General features: G+C 34.8%; 1 protein-coding gene across 4 annotated transcripts in view; it reads right to left on the bottom strand.

The window, feature by feature from the left end:
- LOC126821498 (1-phosphatidylinositol 4,5-bisphosphate phosphodiesterase beta-4) overlaps positions 1-21,715 on the bottom strand; it is a 315,174-nt gene that overhangs the window by 83,649 nt on the left and 209,810 nt on the right. For 2 of the 4 annotated variants that reach the window (XM_056100864.1, XM_056100866.1), the window contains exons 16-19: positions 20,296-20,386; positions 12,790-12,903; positions 11,910-11,984; positions 387-511 (exon numbers count right to left, since the gene is read on the bottom strand). In XM_056100864.1, coding sequence (XP_055956839.1) covers positions 387-511; positions 11,910-11,984; positions 12,790-12,903; positions 20,296-20,386 — 405 coding nt within the window. Of the gene's footprint in view, positions 1-386; positions 512-11,909; positions 11,985-12,789; positions 12,904-20,016; positions 20,387-21,715 lie in introns of those variants that run through there. The other 2 variants (XM_056100865.1, XM_050549941.2) reach the window with 2 other exon arrangements.

Raw genomic sequence — 21,715 nt, 5'->3', positions numbered from 1 at the left:
AAATAGATAGGGATCATCTTCTTATAGGTAATAAGAAACATCTCTGGAACAAAATGTTATAAAACAATGAAAATTGATAGGGATCATTCTCTCAAGGTTTGAAAAAAAATCTGTCAAAACTCTAGCCTCTACCGTGTGGGCATTTAAAAATGGTGAAGCTAAAACATTTCCATGATGCCTGCAGTTCTTGACTTTGAGTTGTATTAACAATCCTTAACCTACAACTAAAGGACAACAATTTGCCTAGTTAGTAGGTCAAGGTTATTACATAATAATAACATATGGAACTCCATCCATAATGAAGGGAAGAATACCCATCTATGAAGGATTATTATTAAATTACCATGTTTAAACAAAATCTTAAAATATAATACTGTATAAATTACCTTTGGTGGTATATCATTATCTGTATCATCAATCTCTATTTCTTGAGGAACATGTACAATATGTAATTCAGGATGAGCATCAGTATCGGGACCTGTTGTAGCTGGTGTAGGAGTAACTGGAGTTTCTACAAAAATAATAAATTCACAGATTATCAATACTGAAAAAATAATGAAAACTTATGACATTTTGTCTTTTAAATGCAATAATTGAAATATGATGGCCAATAAAGTTGTATTGATGTTTGCTTTTTATTTATCATTCTACACTGTAGTTTCATTAGCTACATAAATAAAAGTTTTATACAGATATAACTTAAGTGGGTTGACATATTTAAAAACAGTAATATATGAAGGTTGGAAATAATCCTGTGAAACAGTTTATATAGTGTTCAACATGCAACAAATAACAAAAAACAAGCAGTTGCCAAGCAAAACACACCCACATTTTCAAGAAATGGACGGAGAACAAACTAAAAAAAAATAGATTTTTTTCACAATCAGGGGCCATAATCCAGGAAGTTACTGTCCAATATTCGCAAGTATCAAAAGGAACCCAGATCTTTGGGATATAAACATATATTTTGGGTTTCATCAAAATCAGATAAAAATTGTGACCTCTAGAAGGTCGACAACCTTGGTCTTTTATACTATTTGAGTACAGGGAGCGGCCATTTTGTTGGGCAGTTTTGGTCAGATTTTCTCGAAATTCTAACTCAACTGTCATTATGGTGTAACGGTGATATATTTAAACCAGTTTTGCTATTTCAAAACTTTTCTTGCTGGACATTTTTACCGAAAATAAAGGGGCACAACTCTTATCGTTATTTAAGCAGGGGGATTTAGGCCACAATTAAAAATCATGTGTCAACAAAATATTCTAATTTGTACATAATAAAAATAGGTGCACCTCGTCATTTTTCGGTCCCATATGCGCAAATATCAAACGGAACCAAGATCTTTAGGATATAAACATATGTTTTAAGTTTCATCAAAATCGGATCAAAATTACGACTTCTAGAGGGTCCACAACGTTGGTATTACATACTTTTACACTATTTACGTTCGCGGAGCAGCCATTTATGTCGGGCAGTTTCAGTACGATTTTCGAACATAAAGTTCATTGGTGGAATGGTGATATATCTAAACAGTTTTTAAAAATCGGAAAAAAAATTGTGACCTCAAGGGCCATTAGGTCCGTCAGTTTTTGTCCGATTTTCACGAAATTCGAATGCATGATAAAAACATATATTTAAAGTTTCTTCCAAATTGGATAAAAACTGTAGCCTCTAGAGGGTCCACAACCTTGTACCATATTTTTACACTATTTGCGTACAAGGGGCGGCCATTAAGTCTGTCAGTTTTTGTCTGATTTTCACGAAATTCAAACGCAACCATCATTAGTGTATAACTGTGATATATTCACACGTTTTTTTTAAAAATCGGATAAGAATTGTGACCTCATATGGACCACAAGCTCATAACGCGATTTTTCGTACAATCAAGGGCCATAATTATGCGTGAATATCGAAAAGGAACCAAGATCTTTGGGTTATAAACATACATTTCAACTTTCATCAAAATCGGATCATAATTGTCACCACTAGGAGGTCCACAACCTTGATATACCAGATGTTTACACTATTTGTGTACACAGTGCGGCGATTTTGTCCGAAAGTTTTGGTCTGATTTTCACAAAATTTAAACTAAACCATCATTAGGGTGTAACGGTGATATATTACTTTTTTTTAAATCGGATAAAAATTGTGACCTCTAGAGGGACCACAAGCTAAGATCACGATTTTTCGTACAATCAGGGGCCATAATTCAGGAAGTTACAATGCGATATGCACAAATATCGAAAGGAACCAAGATCTTTGGGATATAAACATGCATTCCAAGTTTCATCAAAATCGGATGAAAATTGCACTGGGAAGTATCAAAGGTGATATTTGTGCAAATCGGGTATAGATTTCGTGCCAATTTAGTAAATTTCTGCAAATATCGGTAAAATTCTAATTATCGCAACAAAATCTAATACCGCGAGTCTAAAATCTGTAGACACCGTGTGTCAATTAACAGGGGTGAGAAATTGACTGAAAGGTGATTTAATTATCGCTAGGGGTGAATATCTCCGCGACGGGGCGTTTTGTGTACTGGGTGTGTTAATTAACAGACGGGTTAAAAACGACTGACACGGTGTATATTCATTGTTTGGTGAGTCTCGAAAGCGTGTTATAACTGCAGCAAAGGTGATTTATCAAGGACCAGCCGGCTTTATCTGACGCGTAGGTGTTAAATCTAATTTACTGTGTTTTACGCAGATCGGTCTTTGTTAAGTGTTGTTCTTTATACATGGATTTATACGCGGGGTAGTTACGTATATGCTTTCTTATACATATTTCATTTCTTGATGAATACGATGTGTTTTATACTTCGTACCATAGTGGGACTGCAGTTATTTATATATTTGATCTTTTTTGTGGGTTTAATTTGTTTACAAATTATCGTGCGTACCACTGAACTATAAATGCATGAATCTTAAAATTGATCGCACGCAGTATCGTCATTTCCTGATATCCGAACCAACCTCAATTTGATTATCCAATATATTCTAATCTCCGTTGTTATCAGATTAACGAATTTGTTTTTGAAGCAGCCATTATATTGTAATAATATTTTCATACAAAACAGCTTTTTGCCGATTTACATGACATCTTTCCGATATATTCACATTAGGGTATGTTTGGTTCCCTTCTTTCAACAGCTTAAATGACCCTTCTTGGACAATTAGTCAAACATAAAGAAATCTAACTCTCAGTCCCGAAAAAGAGATGTCGGTGTGCGGCTTATTATGAATGGAAATCAAAGTCATGTTATAAAGAAATTCCTGTTCCAAGACTGATTCAACCGGCATATTTCAGACTTTACATCTCATCCGTTGCATGTATAAATCGAAATCACGGACTAGGCACGGCTCTATGTGTCGTCTAGCTTGTTCTATTTCTAAAAGAATGCAATCACCTTTGAAAATCACTTTGGTGTCTTTTGTTATTTCGGTCGCTTTATTTGAATTGATTTTCATAATAAGCCGTAGTAATTTGTGATTTTGTTTTTACTGCCAATTCTGCTTAATTGTGTGCAGTTCGAAATCTAAAAACTTGACAAAAAACAAATCATGGATACCAGTTTAGAATAGGGTTATAGCATGACCTATTTGTTAAAGGCCTGTTAATACAGTATGAACAATATTTATTACTTGTGTTTTAAGCTATCGCATATTAAATATGTGTCCGTATATACCAAAAATAAATCCCATAAAACAGATGAATAATACAACGTAGATTTGAAACAGAAAGTCTTTAAGTGTATGCGTAAATAAGTTTCCCTTTTGTCTAAATCCCATTTATAACTGTTTGATCTCCTTTTGCAGAGCAAAGACTGGTTATTTTGAATGTGCCGAGAAATCACTTACAGCTATTAGAATCAGAGAAAATATTATAAAAATAAAGGGGGTGTGGGGCATTAATAATGTGCTAAGTTTTTGAATAAAGAGATGGTTTGTCATGTATTTCAGTAAATTTCACTATATTATTTGTTATAAAATGTATTCTATTCACACCCATCTATTTAGGCAATAATAATTTATTGCTGCAGTTACCTATTTCGACATATTCACTATATTTTAAAGTCATAGTTTTAAACTTATATAGCTTCATTTTCAATATTTCTGGTTATTTATTATTCTATATTGAGTTCCATGTCATGAATGTTTTTTAAAAAGAAACTATTTCAGAACAACAGTAATTTCTAATACACCTTTGATGTAATACACAACACATCGTTATTAACTTACAGAGTCATGACGAATTTTAAATTTTATTAAACCAAAGTCGTCATATAATAAGACAGTGAATGCATTGGGAATAATATTATTGTTCTGTTCTAATTATAATTCTAAATGTATCTTACAATACAGATTATATAGTTACAATGAAATTGTTGATCCAATTTTATTGCCCCTAATAACGTCTGGCAGCAGTTATATGACATCTAAAATTTAATAATTTAACAAATCCAAGAAGAAGAACAATCAAACAACAAATAATCCGTTAATATTATTTGAATGAAAAGACTTTAAATTTTCCAATAAGAGAATTTTTTTTTTTTTTTGGGGGGGGGGGGGGAATATGCTATAGAAAAATATCATAGTCCTATGATTTAGCATTAGTCCATGTACGCCATGATAATGTCGGCATAGTAGCACATGCATCTCTCCTTTTCAATGTCATCACGTATTTCTTGGCCTTATATTTCTTTGAATAATTTGAATAACAACTTGATAACGTTTCCCTGTCTTCGCCCTGCCCAGTCTTAAATTCCACCCATTGACTATGTTTCTTTTAAAACCCCATAAAATTCCACAAATTATCATTATTGGAGCAAAGCTATATGCGTGTAGAAGTGAACACTGTAACCCAGGTATCATTTAATCTTGTGTATCTAGCACTAATTTCTTTCACATTCGTTTGATATATCCAATCTTTGTTTAAAAATTCGTAAAAACTGTTTAAAATCACCATAAATCATTTAATTTGTACTTCTGTCCAGTTTAAAGCTGACCATTCAATTTTGATAATGAGTGTCCAATTTAAAAGTGTTTAATTTCTCAATCACTGTTAAAAAATAAACAACCCAATTGATTAATGATGTATAATGATTCATTTTTGAACAGTGGTCAAGAAATTAAATACTTGTAAATTGGACACTCATTATCAATATTAATCAGTCAGCTTTAAACTGGACACATGTACAAATTAGATGACTTTTGGTGATTTTAAATGATTTTTACGAATTTTTAACCAAAGATTTGATATTAAACGAATGTGAAAGAAATTAGTGCTAGATACACAAGATTAAATGATACCTGGGTTACAGTGGAATGTTTTGGCTAATACCAATTGCCAATTCGATGAAAAATAAAGCACCTAATTAATATGTTACGATTTAATTAAAACATTTAATTATGACGCATGTAAACATCAATAATGTGATAATAAACAATGGTAATGCTTATACTCTTTGTCTTGTCTATTTCATTTCTTTGTTTTAACATTTCTCTGATTACAATATAATGGCTTGGACAGTTTTTTCGTTTCAGATACTAACCGAAATTTCCTATGAGAAAAAAAAATGAAATGTATATATACTATTCAAAAAAAGTAGGGGATATTTGATTTTGGGGGCATAATACTAAAATATGCAAATGACTACGAAAAAAGTCACTATAGAACCTAACAGAAGAAACATTTCCAGTTACATGTGACGCCCAAACGCACCAATAGCTACCGCATGGAATGCAGGTGATGCTTGGGATCATCATGGGGGTCCAACCCAAGATTTGCACGACTCTGACTTTGAATGTTACAGTCATTGTGGCATTGAATTCCAGGGTGGAAACATCAGTTTAATTGTTTTAGTGACCAGAAAACAAATTTTGATATGCGTCGGCTTACCCAAAATGAAAGGTTACGTGCCCTTGGCATGCTACAGATCGGCACAACACAGGCGGTTGTGGCGCGGACGATGAATGTTTCTCAGTCTGTCATAAGCAGGCTATGGTCCAGATACCGTGATACACAATCTGTACAGGACAGACCACGCTCAGGTCGACCAAGGGCGACAACTCAAGCCCAGGATCGATTTATCCGTACCTTGGCCTTGAGAAATCGTGTCATCACAGCAAATCAGATCAGCGCTCGTCTTCAAACAGACACTGGTGTGAGAGTGAGTGGCCAGACGATTCGGAATCGACTGCATAGGAGTCACCTTCGCGCCCGACGTCCTCGCGTGATCCCTTGTTTGAGAGATCATCACATTCAGGCAAGACGTCGTTGGTGTAGGGATCGTCAACACTGGGATAATCGACGCTGGAGCAATGTGATGTTTTCAGATGAGTCAAGGTTCACTGTTGATTTTTTGGACAGACGTAGGAGGGTGTGGCGTCGTCGAAACGAGCGCTTCCAAGACGTTAACGTCATCAGACATGATCGATTTGGGGGTGGTTCTGTTATGGTGTGGGGAGGCATCACTGTTGCTGGAAGAACAGCTTTACATGTTGTTGCAGGGCGTGTTACAGGCCAGTACTACCGGGACAACATCTTGGCAGTCCATGTTGTGCCGTTCGCACGACGTCATGGCCGCCGTTTCATCTTCCAGGATGACAACGCAAGATGTCACAGGGCCAGGATCGTTACAGGTTACCTCCAACAACAGAACATCACCACATTACCTTGGCCAGCACTGAGTCCCGACCTCTCCCCCATCGAGCATGTCTGGGACATGCTTGGACAGAGGTTACGTCAACGTCAACAACGTCCTGCCAATGTCCAAGAACTTGCTGCTGCGTTGCAACAGGAATGGGACAATCTGGACCAAAATGACCTTAGACGTCTCATTAGGAGTATGCCACGTCGGATCAATGCTTGTTTGGCAAACAGAGGAGGATTTACCCGTTACTGACTTGGTTGTGATGCTGTGGTAACTTTGCTGTTTGACCCCGGGTATCATTTTACCCTTATAATGGTCAGTCTGTGCCTTACTTAGTCTAACGATCATTTGGAATAAATCGATGAATGTGAACTTCATTTCATTTTGTCATTTGTTTCTTCGTCAGTTTCATTAGGTGACTTTAATAACACTTAAAAATCAAATATCCCCTACTTTTTTTGAATAGTATATGTTAATAGAATATCAAGCTTTATTTAAATGAGATGCTCGAAAAGTGAACCATACATTTATCCATTGCAATAAGATCAAAATTGAATATACCACAGTATTCACCCACATTACAAAATTGTCCTTTTTGTTATACTTAATAGTAACTTATTGGGATAAACTGTAACAATGGCCGAATTCCAACCAACTTTATCAGTTAATCCATTCGAGCACGAGCTGTGCCTCGCCTCTAACATCAAACAAAGAGCAGAACTAACTGCGTGTCGCCTCTCAACATCAAAAGAGCAGTTCTGTGTGAAAAGCGTGCACGAACCGACAGTATAAATTGTAAAATAAAGGCTGGATTCACAATCACAGAACCTGTGGTTTCTTTGTACCGTGGAGTAAAATAATAAAGCTATTTCATACAATCGAAAACAAGCGGCTATATGAACAAGCGTCTCAATATTAGGTCATATATCAGTATTTTGCTTTCAAAGACGAGCTTGTTACACAGAGTTCGATCGAATCTGAATAATGTTCGGCAATGGGCAATATCACTTTGGGTGGAAGCGGGCGCATGTCCCTATTTTCATTGGTGTTATTTGATATGTGAATTATCATTTGTTATATCTTGGTAGTCCTATCTATGACCCAGGCAAGAAACTATACATTTATATATTAATACGCCCACGCATAGTAAATATAGCAGTGACGAAAACTTACAGGTTTTCATTAATTGTGCAATTTTATATTTATAAACTTGCTTTCGAAACAGATTTGTTAATCTGATATCAATGGAGATTAGAATATATCAGATAATCAAATTGAGGTTGGTTCGGATATCGGGAAATGACGATACTGCGTGCAATCAATATTAAGATACGTGCATTTATAGTTCAGTGGTACGCACGATAATTTGTAAAGAAATTAAACCCACAAAAAAGATCAAATATATAAATAACTGCAGTCCCACTATGGTACAAAGTATAAAACACGTAGTATTCATCAAGAAATGAAATACATATAAGAAAGCATATACGTAACTACCCCACGTATAAATCCATGTATAAAGACCTACACTTAACAAAGACCGATCTGCGTAAAACACAAGGTCGAACAAGAAATCGCACGGTAAATTAGATTTAACATTAACGTGTCAGATAAAGCCTGCTGGTCCTTGATAAATCACCTTTGCTGCAGTTAATATAACACGCTTTCGAGAAAACTCACCAAACAAAGAATACACACCGTGTCAGTTGTTTTTAACCCGTCCGTTAATTAACACACCCGGTACAGAAAACGCACCGTCATGGATATATTCACCCCTAGCGATAATTAAATCACCTTTCAGTCAATTTCTCACCCCTGTTAATTAACACACCGTATGTACAGATTGTAGCCTCGGGGTATTAGATTTGTTGCGATAATTATAATTTTACCGATATTTGCAGAAATTTACTAAATTGGCACGAAATCTATACCCGATTTGCACAAATATCACCTATGATACTTCCCAGTGTTGGTATACCATGTTTTGTTTTAGACTATTTGCGTACAATGGGAGTCCATTTTTTCCGTCAGTTTTGGTCCAATTTTCACGAAATTCGAACTCAACCATCATTAGGGTGTAACGGTGATATACAAAAACGTTTTTTGAAATCAGATAAAAATTGTGACCTCTAGAGGGACCACAAGCTAAAAACACAATTTTTTGTACAATCAGGGTCCATAATTCAGGAATTTACGATCCGATATGCGCGAATATCAAAAGGAAACAAGATATTTGGGATGTAAACATGCATTTCAAGTTTTATCAAAATTGTGACCTCTAGAGTGTCCACAAGCTAAAAATGTGATTTTTCGTACAATCAGGGGCCATAATCCATGAAGTTATTGTCCGATACATGCCAATATCGATAGGAACCAAGATCTTTGGGAGATAGACCTATATTTCAAGTTTCGACAAAATCTGATAAAAATTGTGACCTTTAGAGTGTCCACAAACAAGTTGTGGACGTTCGGACGGACAGGGGCGACAACATGTCCACATGAAAATGTGGGCGTTTAAATTCTAAATACTATACACACTCCCCTCTTTTAAACATGCACAATAACACCAATAAGAACCCCTCTTAATTTACAGTCTATCTTCACCAAATTCTCACCCAATTATCAAATTCATTACATGTTTATGATATCAATAATATTTCATGAAGATCCAACAATCAGCATAATTATATTACAACTATATTTTAATCCTCAATACTATGTAATCATTTTAATGTTTTATAGATTTACAGACCCTTTTGTTTACTTGCCATTAAGTCAAAAAGAATAGAAATTACAAGGTCCATAACACCAGGATTCATAGCATTATGTTATTTGCTATACTATAACAATTTACTACTAATAACTGACACAACAATTGGTACTAAATACTATTGACATACAAAAATTACATCTATTCACTATTATGAGAAATTTCTCTAATATATACATTATGTTGGTTTTAAATCATATTAGATATACTTAATCTTTGGGTGTGTTCGATTACTAGTGTCGCGCTTACTTGAGGCTCCACGAGTGCGTTCAAGTTACCGGTGACATCATTTAAAGGCTTACTCGCGCCAGGTCTTAGTAACCTACCCCAAGGAGCCAACTACTTTGGGAATTGTCCCATAATCCAATTATTCAACATGGCAGCAAATTAACTTTTTGGTCCAAGTTATATTTTCAGATTAAGTTTAAATGAATTATTGTTGACACATTGCTCCGATTCAAAAATACAGTATTTCCATTCCACAGTAGTCAGTAGTGTTGAGTGTTGACTTATTTTAGTGATTCTACACCTTGGTGCAACGATTCCAGGAGTTAGAAAAGGACATTCAGCATCCTTTCAGTTGCCCAAAGGCACGTTCTATCACAGAACTAAGCCCTTCGTTAAATCTCTTTTGATTACCAGGTCAATTTTCCAAAATCATTGTGTGGAGTCATAAACCATGGCTGAAAAAGGCAGGCTGGGTCCCCAAGTAGGAATTCTCCCTCCTGAAATTTGTTATCTAGTTGGAGGAAAATACAAGAAATTCCTCAAAACGTAAGTGTCATGTGTGCACCCAGGCCAGCCGGTGTAAACATGAGTAAAGCGAATTCGATGATCACATACAGTGTGGTGTATGACAGTGAAATTTTTGCGGTTGATGTATGATATTCGATTGTCCTTCATCTTGGACGACTTAAGTCAGATATGACAGCTACTAATAGCCCTGATTGTTAATAGGGTAATGGAGGTTGAATAGTTGTTTTCATTAGATTGTTTATCTTCCCCTTAGAAACTCTGCGGCACATACAGTGCATTGTTGATTTAGATATTCCAAATCTATCGGATAGTGAGCGAAATGGATCTGGGGTAGCAATATGCCAGAAACACCATGGTAGAAACACCATTGCATGTTTTTGAATTGTAACTGGTGTGCAACTATAGAGGGACTGTATGTTCTGCATAACATTCTATCCTTGGAGCTTTATTTCGCTTCTCCGGATTTAATAGTTCCAATAAGATGACAATGAAAAAGTCAGTATAAATTAAAGTTTGGTGGTGGATTATTGTCTGCTTGTCGTTATTTATCAGAACACTGAGCATGATAGTTTGGCGGCATTTATTTTTCATTTTGATACGTAAAGAAAGCACTGTATCATTCAATTACCCGTTCCCACTGTGCATGTCCAAACGTACTTGAGGATCCTAGTCGAGTAAGCCAGGAGCAATTAATCGAACGCGATATTTATGTCAAAACAACTACATCAAAAATTTCCATACCTTATAATTTCCATATTTTATAATTTCTCATTACAAAATATATTCCACAATATACATGCATACCGGCAGCAGCAGACACAGCTGGGAATCACAGTTGTTTACATGCTATGGATAGATCATGTATTTCTTTACATATATCTATTTTGATTTCTGAATTTAAGTGACTATGCAGGTTCAATTGATTACATATTACTTTCACATCTAAACGCTATTAGTTCATATTTTTTTTTTTTAGCCAGAATTACATAATTAGTTTTTAAATAAAAAAGGCTTTTGACTCTGCAAGATGTATTTTATATTAGCTTTTTATACAAAGTTTATAAATAGATATCATAGAAATTGTTACACTTTGGTGGCCTATATTTAATGCATAGGAATAGTTTACCAACTAATTAACTGAAAGATACATTATGTAATATTTAGATAAAGAGCTGGCAGTTCTTGCTAAAGAAATTGATAATGAAAAAGGAATATATTGAAAATTTCATTTAAATTACTTCATTCTGATTTAAGTTATGAATGTCTAAAGAATAGCATAGTCTTGATTTTCATTGCTCATTGCTACGATAATAAACAGTCTTAATTATCAATTTTTAAATTAAATCATTAAATAGTGATCTTGTCACAATCCTTTCACGCTCTGGAGAGTTGAGCTTGGTATGTTGAGCTTGGTATGTGAATAAATGTTTAAATAATAATTCATTTTGAGGCCAAAGAAAAAAATCTGCAATAGGCAGATTTAGCTTTTACATAATGCATCTTTATATAAACATGCAAAATAAGATTGATGATTTTTTTGGTTGGTTTTGGCTAGATTTTTAATGTAAGGTAAGTGAAGTGAAGGTACAAAATAAAGTCAACAGAGGCATAAGAAAGAAAATTCAAGCAGACCATTAATGTTAACTACCAGAGCCAAATGCCTATACTTATAAAATATAATAAAAAAAAAGGCAAGATAGGAGCCAATAAAAATGTGGATAGTATTGTACCAGTGTCAGGCTTAGTCGTAACTGGTTCGCCTACTTGAGACGATTCACTACTGGAACTGCTAGAATTCTCCACATCTGAAACAGCAAATATGTCTGCTATTGACAACGATAACCGGAGTCTTATCAATGTGTACCTAGAACTAGGATTTATCAATGATAAGATTAAAACAGATTACCATTCATTCATTTTCTTCTATATCTTTTTATTGTAGTAGTAGGTGCAATAAGAGTGCATAAAACATTGTTACTTGATAAAATGAATTAGTGTTGGGTTGGGGGGATAAACTGTGCCAGTGAGTCTAAAACAATTATATTTAATACAAGACAATGTGTAAACTATAGTTTCGTCAAACTTAGCGCCAATAAATAGCATGCCACTTTTACATGACACGTAATATACGATATCAAATATTACCATATTAAAATCTGATTTGAAAATAACACTTATTACAATTCTTCAAGTCAACTGTTTGATACTATGATGTGTTTACAATAATAGTTATTCAACTAAATAATTGTGTAATTTGTGCATTAACTATGTGGACGTATGCTGTCAATATCCAATCATCATAATATCATCTAACAACACTGATGTTTCAAGTTTTCAAATAGTCAACAGAACAAACTAAAAACATTCAACATTGGTTTCAAATTAATTTTTGGATCACAAATAAATTAATCTACAGATACCTGTTATATTCAAATTTGTTTGTAAACTACAAAAGACTTTCAATGTATAATTATCTTGTCTAATCTGCTTAATATCTCATGTTTATTATGCATGATCAATATTGACTAGTTAAAAGTTTTCTGTTACATCAGTGCTGTATATGCCTATACATAAGACATTAATAGAAATTTTTTATCAAAATTATCTCACCATTTAATGGACCTTCTTCACCTTCTACATTACTACCTAGATTAGGATCTTCCAAATTATCACCGTCTTCATTAATCTGTTGCATTAATCCTTTCTGATATAATTCTAGTTGTCCTATAACACATTAATAACAATATATCAATAATAATAGCAAGAAAACTTATTTATCAATATCCTGCACGTTTTGAAAGGTACAGGGATAGACAATCTTTGTGTTATTAGTAAATGCACAACCAACAAGCGGTTGCCATGCAAGATACGCCCACATTTTGCAAGAGATGGACAGAGAACAAGCTTAAAAAAAGAAGTGATTTTTTCGTACAATCAAGGGCCATAATTCAGGAAGTTATGATCCAATATGTGCGAATATCGAAAGGAACCAAGATCTTTGGGTTATAAATATGTATTTCAAGTTTCATCAAAATCGGATCAAAATTGTGACCTCTATAGGGTCCACAACCTTGATATACCATATTTTTACGCTATTTGAGAACGAATGGCGGCCATTTTGTCTGTCAATTTTGGGCCAATTTTCACGAAATTCGAACTCCGTCGTCCTTAGGGTGTAACGGTGATATAATAATACGGTTTTTTAAATCGGATAAAAATTATGACTTCTATAGGGTCCACAAGCTAAAAACGTGATTTTTCGTACAAACAGGGGCCATAATTCAGGAAGTTACAGTCCGATATGCGCGAATATCGAAAGGAACTGAGATCTTTGGGTTATAAACTTACATTTCAAGTTTCAACAAAATCGGATAAAAATTGTGACCTCTATAGGGTCCACAACCTAAAAACGTGATTTTTCGTACAAACAGGGGCCATAATCCATGAAGTTTCGATCCGATACATGCTAATATCGAAAGCAGCCGAGATGTTTTTGGGATAAAGCTATATTTCAAGTTTTGTCAAAATCGGACAAGAACTGTGACCTGTAGAGAGTCCACAACCAAATTGTGGACGGACGGAGTGAAAGGGGCGAGGACAATATACGTCCACATGAAAATGTGAGCGTATAAAAAACTATAAGTAGTGTATATTGTATATATATGTCTTAAGATGTTTAGTATAGTATCCAGCATTCTAATTACCTGGTTGTAGACACAAATTAAGTTCATACCACCACAGTTTTGTTTAGAAATACACTATCAAAGTATCAAAAGACTGAAAACTTATATGCTCACTTCTAGATGTATGAATGATGCAAGTATACCAAAACTAATTCAACCAGCGGCTGCCAGACAGGATGCGCCCACATTTTCGAGAGATGGATAGAGAACAAGCTAAAAAGAAAGTGATTTTTCCTACAATCAAGGGCCATAATTCAGAAAATTACAATTTGATATGCGCAAATATCGAAAGGAACCGAGATATTTTTACGCTAAATGAGAACGAACGGCAGCCATCAAAATCGGATCAAAATTGTGAGCTCAAGAGGGCCCACAACCTTGATATACCAGATGTTTACACTATTTGTGTACGAGGGACGGCCATTTTGTTGGGCAGTTTTGGTCCGATTTTCATGAAAATCAAACTCAACTCACATTACGGTGTAACAGTGATATATTCAAACGTTTCTTTAAATCAGATAATAATTGTGACTTCTAGAGGGACCACAAGCTAAAAACGCAATTTTACGTACAATCAGGGGGCCATAATTCAGGAAGTTACAATCCGATATGCGCGAATATCAAAATAAACCGAGATCTTCGGGTTATAAACATGCATTTCAAGTTACATCAAAATCGGGTTAAAATTGTGACCTCTAGATTGTCCATGAGCTAAAATGTGATTTTTCGTACAATCAGGGGCCATAATCCATAAGTTATGGTTCATTACATGCCAATATCGAAAGTGTTATTACAAAACTGATCATTTTAAACCAATGATAATAAATATTAAATTGTGAATGCAAATGTAGGATATCACATGACTTATTAACATATACAGAAACCCGGCACACTATATATAAACCATATCAAAATATGGGTATTAATACGAAATTCCAGTTATTCTGTTATAAATTACTGGAAAGTATGTTTCTTTGGCTGTTTGAATCTATCAATTATTTCCTGACACATTCATGATTACGCACGGTCGTCTAGATAGTTTCTTATGGTGTACCAGCTTGATTTACTGTATCGTGCGGTGAATATCGTGCTGGTTTATAATGTGCCAGGTTTCCGTATGTTAATAAGTCACATGATATCCTACATTTGCATATGAAAGTGGATGCTGTGCGAAAGTTGCTATGTAGAAAGCGTGAAGGACAAATGGGATGTGGCAGAGCGCAAATGTAAAATGTAATGAGAGAAATGTAAAATGTAGACAGGAAAAAAAAGCATTTTCCCAAAAAACATTTGTCATTTAACACTTAACATTTGACGTTTTACATTTAACTCTTGCCTTAGAGGTATTTTGACTTTATCATTATCGGAATTAGGACTTTGTACATTGTACTTTTTACATATAATCAATGGAAACGACATTGTCGCAGAGCATTTAATATTGGAAGCCATACCCTTCCATAGGGCGGCCATTTGTCCGGCAGTTTTGGCCCGATTTTCACGAAATTCGAACTCAAAAAACATTACGGTGTAACAATGATATATTTGAACATTTTTTTAAATCAAATAATAATTGTGACCACAATTCGTACAATCAGGAGGCATAATTCAGGAAGTTATGATTCAATATGTACGAAAATAGAAAGGAACCAAGATATTTGGTTTATAAACACGCAATTCAAATTTCATCAAAATCAGAGGAAAATTGTGACCTCCAAAGGGTCCACAACCCTGATACACAATCTTGTGTGGGTAAGATGCTAGCTCGCTAGCCTGGAGTTCGGGTGTTCGATCCCTGCATTGGCCGAGAAAGTTCATCCAGATTTCCCGGCGTGGTTCTCCCTTGTCAGTGATGCAGGACGGAGGGGCTGACAAGGAAAGCTGTCTAGTCGTTCGGATGTGACGAAAAACCGAGGTCCCTTGTACACATTGGCATGCACGTAAAAGATCCCTTGGCAGTTGGAATTCGATATAAGAGTAGGCCATAGTGCCGCTGTCCGGGCAAAATTTCCCTCATAGCACACTGTATGGCGTATGCCCGTCTTCATTAGCCCAGGTTAAGAGCAGAACAGTAGGATGTTAAACTCCATTTCATTTCATTTCATTTCACTATTTGTGAACGAAGGGCAGCCATTATGTCTGTCAGTTTCCGTCTGATTTTTTTGAAATTTGAACTCAACCATCCTTAGGGTGTTATGGTGATATATTCAAACGTTTTTATAAATCGGATAAAAATTGTGACCTCTCTGGAGTCCACAAGTTAAAAACTTGATTTTTCGTACAATCAGGGGCCATAATGCAGGAAGTTATGGTTCGATATGCGCAAATATCGAAAGGAACCGAGATCTGTGGGTTATAAACATGCATTTCAAGTTTCATCAAAATCAAATGAAAATTGTGACCTCCAGAGGGTCAATAACCCTGATACACAATATTAAGACACTATTTGCGAACAAGGGGCGGCCATATTTTTAAGAAATTCGAACTCAAGCGTCCTTAGGGTGTAACGGTGATATATTCAAATGTTATTTTAAATTGGATAAAAATTGTTAGCTCTAAAGGGACCACCAGCTTAAAACGCAATTTTTGATACGATCACAAGCCATAATTGAGGAAGTTACGATCCGCGACTTTTGTGATATAAACATAAATTTAAGGTTGCATCAAAATCGGTGTAACGGTGATATATTCAAACGTTTTTTTAAATCGGAATAAAATTGTGACCTCCGTCAAAATCGGATAAAAATTGTGACCTGTAGACTGTACACAAACAAATGGTAGACGGACGTCCGGATGGACAGGTGCGACGACAATATAAGTCCACATGAAAATGTGAGCATATAAAAACGTAATTTTTCATACAATCAGGGGCCATAATCCATAAGGTTACAGTAAGTTACATGCCAATATCGAAAGGAACTGAGAACTTAGGGTGATAAACCCATATTTCAAGTTTCATTGAAAACGGATAAAAAATGTGACCTGTAGAGTTGAGTTTTCACAAACAATGGACGGACAGACAGGGGTAACAACAATATACGTCCACATAAAACGGATTTTTAGTAAAGATAGCTGGACCAAATCAAACTTAAAAAATTTTGGATCCTATCTTAAACAATCCGGATATCCCAAGAAAATTATTCTAAAGGCATTTAAACGTGCAGATCAGAAGACCAGGACTGAATTATTGACCTACCAATCCAAGACCGATACTAATGAGAACATTATTCCATGGACAACTACCTTTGACCCTAGACAACCTCACCTTCACCAAATGATTAAAGACCGAAGTATTTTAGACACAAGTTCACGTATGACGAAAATTATGAATAGCAGCAAAATAATAATAACAGAGAGGAAGAACCACACTATTGGCAATATCTTGAAAGAAAATAAGTTGATAACTTCTGACACTAGTAATAAGCATATTAAGGACAAAATTTCATACGGATGTCAACCTTGTTTACGAAAATTATGCAAATCATGCGAGACTATGTGTAATAGTCAAGAAGTAACCAGTAAAGACATGAAATCATTCAAGATTAGAGACTCTGTCAACTGTGCCAGTTCTTATGTTGTATATTGTTTAACATGTAAAACCTGTAGTATGCAATATGTAGGCCAAACCATTACTCCTTTCAGCACTCGACTTAATAAGCACAGAAGTAATATAAAGCTTAAAAATCCTGGCCATTCCCCCCATGTAACCTCCCATTTTAATATACCAGGTCATGATTTCGTGTGTACCATAGTACAAAAAATTTCTGATAAAGATCCAAAAAAATTGAACACAGCAGAAAGTCTGTGGATTCATAGACTTGATTCAGTTTGGCCAATTGGTTTAAATGAGTTAAATCCAGGGGGTTTCAAAATCATTCATAATCATGCATAAGTTTTCCTAACTTGTAAAATTTTACCTAAGTTTTAGTTAAGCTAACCTTTCACGTTATGTATCTAAGTCTATGACGTCATCACTCCCACGATGTCATAACTTCCTATGATGTCATAACTGACTTCCAGTCATTTTGAATTTAGTTCTTCATCCCTGAAGAAGTTAGTATTTTTACTGATGAAACGTTGCATAAAACGATGTTTTTTTTGATATTGTATTCTATTAATTATTTTATATCAGCTTATCTGAATATCAAATGCATCATTTTGACTCAGTCAAAATTGATCCCATCAAACCGTCTGTATTTGGTTTGTGTTTCCTGTTTCTACTGATTGGAAGTTTCACATAAAAGGGTGGGCGTATAAAAATTGTTTTCTCTAGAGGGACCACAAGCTAAAAGCGTGAATTTTCATACAATCAGGGGCCATAATGTAATCAATCCTTACATTTGGCATAATAATAATACAGGCATGTAAATTAGAGAAGGGTTGAGGACAAGTTGTCTCTATGTGTCTATGACTATACTCATATTTCCCCCCATTTAGGTGTATTTAAGTTTTGACGAGATGCAGTAAAGCATAGAGCAATCAAACTGCTTACCATTCTGCTCAACTTGAGCAGAAAATGTTCATTATTGAACATAGTCAAGGTACTCTCATGTAAAAAAATTATGCAACAAGTTTCTCACTCAATAAGAATTACAGTTATGTTCCAAAGCATCAATAAATCAAATTGTTTACCTCTACTTAGCCTAAACAGAAAATGGTCATCATCAAACTCAGTCAAGACATTCACATTCACCTAATAAACACCTACATCAAGTTTCACATTTTACCTGAATTAATAGAAGCTGAGTTATGGAGTCCCAAAAAGTGTGATGGATGTAGTACCATGGGTCTTTTGTCAGACGTGGAGAGCAGGGAACCAAATCCGGTAGCCACATCCTACGTACGACCCATGCATCTTTTCTTACTACATATCTTAGTAGTCTTGTGATTGTCTATTATTTTCACTTGTTGTCTTTGCTTCCCCATCACGTTGTTTATTTACTTCTTACTGTTTTCTCAGTTAGTTAAGATGTTTGTCTTACCAGGAATAACAATGCAAGTCTCACTGTAACCCAGGTATCATTTAATCTTGTGTATCTAGCACTAATTTCTTTCACATTCGTTGAATATCAAATCTTTGTTTAAGAATTTGTAAAAACTGTTTAAAATCACCATAAATCGTTTAATTTGTACTAGCACTAATTTCTTTCACATTCGTTTATTATCAAATCTTTGTAAAAATTTGTAAAAACTGTTTAAAATCACCATAAATCGTTTAATTTGTACTTCTGTCCAGTTTAAAGCTGACCATTCAATTTTGATAATGAGTGTCTAATTTACAAGTGTTTAACTTCTCAATCATTGTTAAAAAATAAACAACCCAATTGATTAATGATGTATAATGATTAATTTTTGAACAGTGATCAGGAAATTAAATACTTGTAAATTGGACACTCATTATCAAAATTAATCAGTCAGCTTTAAACTGGACACATGTACAAATTAGATGATTTTGGGTGATTTTAAACAGTTTTTACAAATTTTTAACCAAAGATTTGATATTAAACGAATGTGAAAGAAATTAGTGCTAGAAAAACAAGATTAAACGATACCTGGGTTACAGTGCTAGGAACTCAGATGATAATCTCTACGGAATCTAATGAAAATCTGCCTTAAAAGTTTGCCATGATTTCTTTTAAAGGACCTATGGACATCATGCACAGACTAGGCTATTTATGACCCTGAACCTGCGCAACTACTGATATCATTTGTTACTTTAGCCAAATGATGCAATTGGTAAATTTCCAACCACGTGTCATCTGGTAATATTTTGTTGACACATAGAACCAGCTATGCTTTGGTTTTATAACTCTTTTTATGTGTCAACCTGTCATTTATATTTTTAGTGCATATTTAGTACAATTGGCCGAAGACATTAATTAATGAAATATAATGCCACCATTAATTATAAGAGCAAAAATTCTAGCAAAAGTCTTACATTTTAATAGCCCCCTGCTTTCTTCGATAGCGTGGAAAAATAGCTCATCATTGACCTTAGTCAAGGTTGTGATGTAATGAACTATACAGCAAGTTTCATCACTCTCACTCAATTAAAATCTGAGTTATTCTAAAGTCTCGACCAATGAAATTCTTTATATAAATTTGCTGATCCTGAGCAGAAAATGCTCATTGTCAAACTTCATTAAGGTATTGATGTAATGTAACTATACACAAAGTATCATCACTCTCACATAATCAGAATCAAATAGCTTATCTTTGCTTAGCCTGCATAGAAAATGTTCATCCTCGCACTGGCAGGCATTCACCTAATGAACACCTACAAAAAATTTGAGCATATACCTAAATTTAGAAACAGAGTTATTATTGTATGACAGACCGACAGAAGGACGAACCCAGTCTAAGAGTGTCCTGCTTTCTTCGAAACAGTGATAAAGCTACAAAGCCCATGATTTTTTGCCTGAAAAAAGAAACTAACTTTTTTCAACTTCTGGTTTGAGCCGTTTATTCTTTATCAGTATTTTCTTTTTAAGTTGATTTGGTGATGGCAATGGTACAATAGGTTCAAGCTGCAAAACAGATAAATAAAATGAATTAATTCATAGATATTATTAACACTGGTTTAAAACTTTCTTGCACAAAATCTCCAATTCAATTTTATTACCAATATACCGTATATACCTGACTACAAGACACAGTTATTTTTTACCAATTTTATATAACAGAAGACAGATCAGGGTTTCCGCCAGTAAAAATCAGCGGGGGGTGGGGGAGGATTGGTGGTTTGCTGTTGTTACAAATTATGAGATGCATTCGGGCACAGTGATTACCGGGAGGTGTAGGCGCATTCAACCCCAGAATTTTTTTTTTCTTCAAGAACGCTGACAGACCACTACAAGAAGCTGTTTAATATATGATTCCCATGTCATTCTCCAATAAAGTTCACTTATCCAAGCAGGATTGTTTAGATATTGATGTGACAGACTGCGCATGCTTAGTTGGTTATTTTATATAGGCCTAGCCGAGTACTTGATACTGATAGCAGTTTTGCCGTCCTGTCTCGATGTCTCTCACATGCCTAAATGTCCCAGTTTTTAATCAGGTGTTTTTCATTTGAAAATAATAACGCAAAACACATAATTTTTGATCATCAAGAAGGGTCACAAAATTACATCAAAGAACAGTGTGATTGGTTCTATTTGCTTGTCAAACAATTTGGACCTTTCTGTTAAATATAAATGTTGTATTTGTAGTTTTCAAAAAGATCGTCAAACAATTTGGACCTTTCTGTTAAATATAAATGTTGTATTTGTAGTTTTCAAAATGCTCGTCAAAACGTGCATAAAAAAAACTAACAAAAAATACATACAAAAACAGGTTTGGATATACGGCTTAATTACGAACGGGCTCCTACAAATACTAACATATGACAAACCGATAAAATGTCCGTCAACGGCCCATTTAACAACGTATATTTTTAGTATGGTTTGAATTAAATGGAAGTTAGTGTTGTATACCTGTCTTCTGTTGCTTTATTCCTAAGTTTGATACACAGATAGAATGGACTTTCAAAATGAAATTGTCATACTGTGCAACTGACCTTTCCGTCGACTCCGCCCACAATCAGGCTATGACCAGACAGCTCCACTTACAATTTCCCGTGCAATGACGTTAAAGTAATGCACAATCTATTTAAAACACAGATCCTATTTCGTATCGTTTTTTATAGTTCAAAATTTCGTTTTACTTGTCTTTACTACACTAGGATCTGGAAGAGTTGTCATCATTGACGTGTTCTTGATGATGTGAGGGTTTAGCCAATGAAACGGTTTGTTGGCGTGAGCAATGAGGTGCACGAAATTAGTCAGATCTTCATGTAGTGTAGGCCATCGAAAGTA

The sequence above is a fragment of the Patella vulgata genome, chromosome 5, assembly GCF_932274485.2.
Source record: "Patella vulgata chromosome 5, xgPatVulg1.2, whole genome shotgun sequence".
Taxonomy (NCBI): domain Eukaryota; kingdom Metazoa; phylum Mollusca; class Gastropoda; family Patellidae; genus Patella; species Patella vulgata.
Note: the sequence above shows the minus strand (reverse complement) of the source record. Positions and strands in the feature narration are given on the sequence as shown.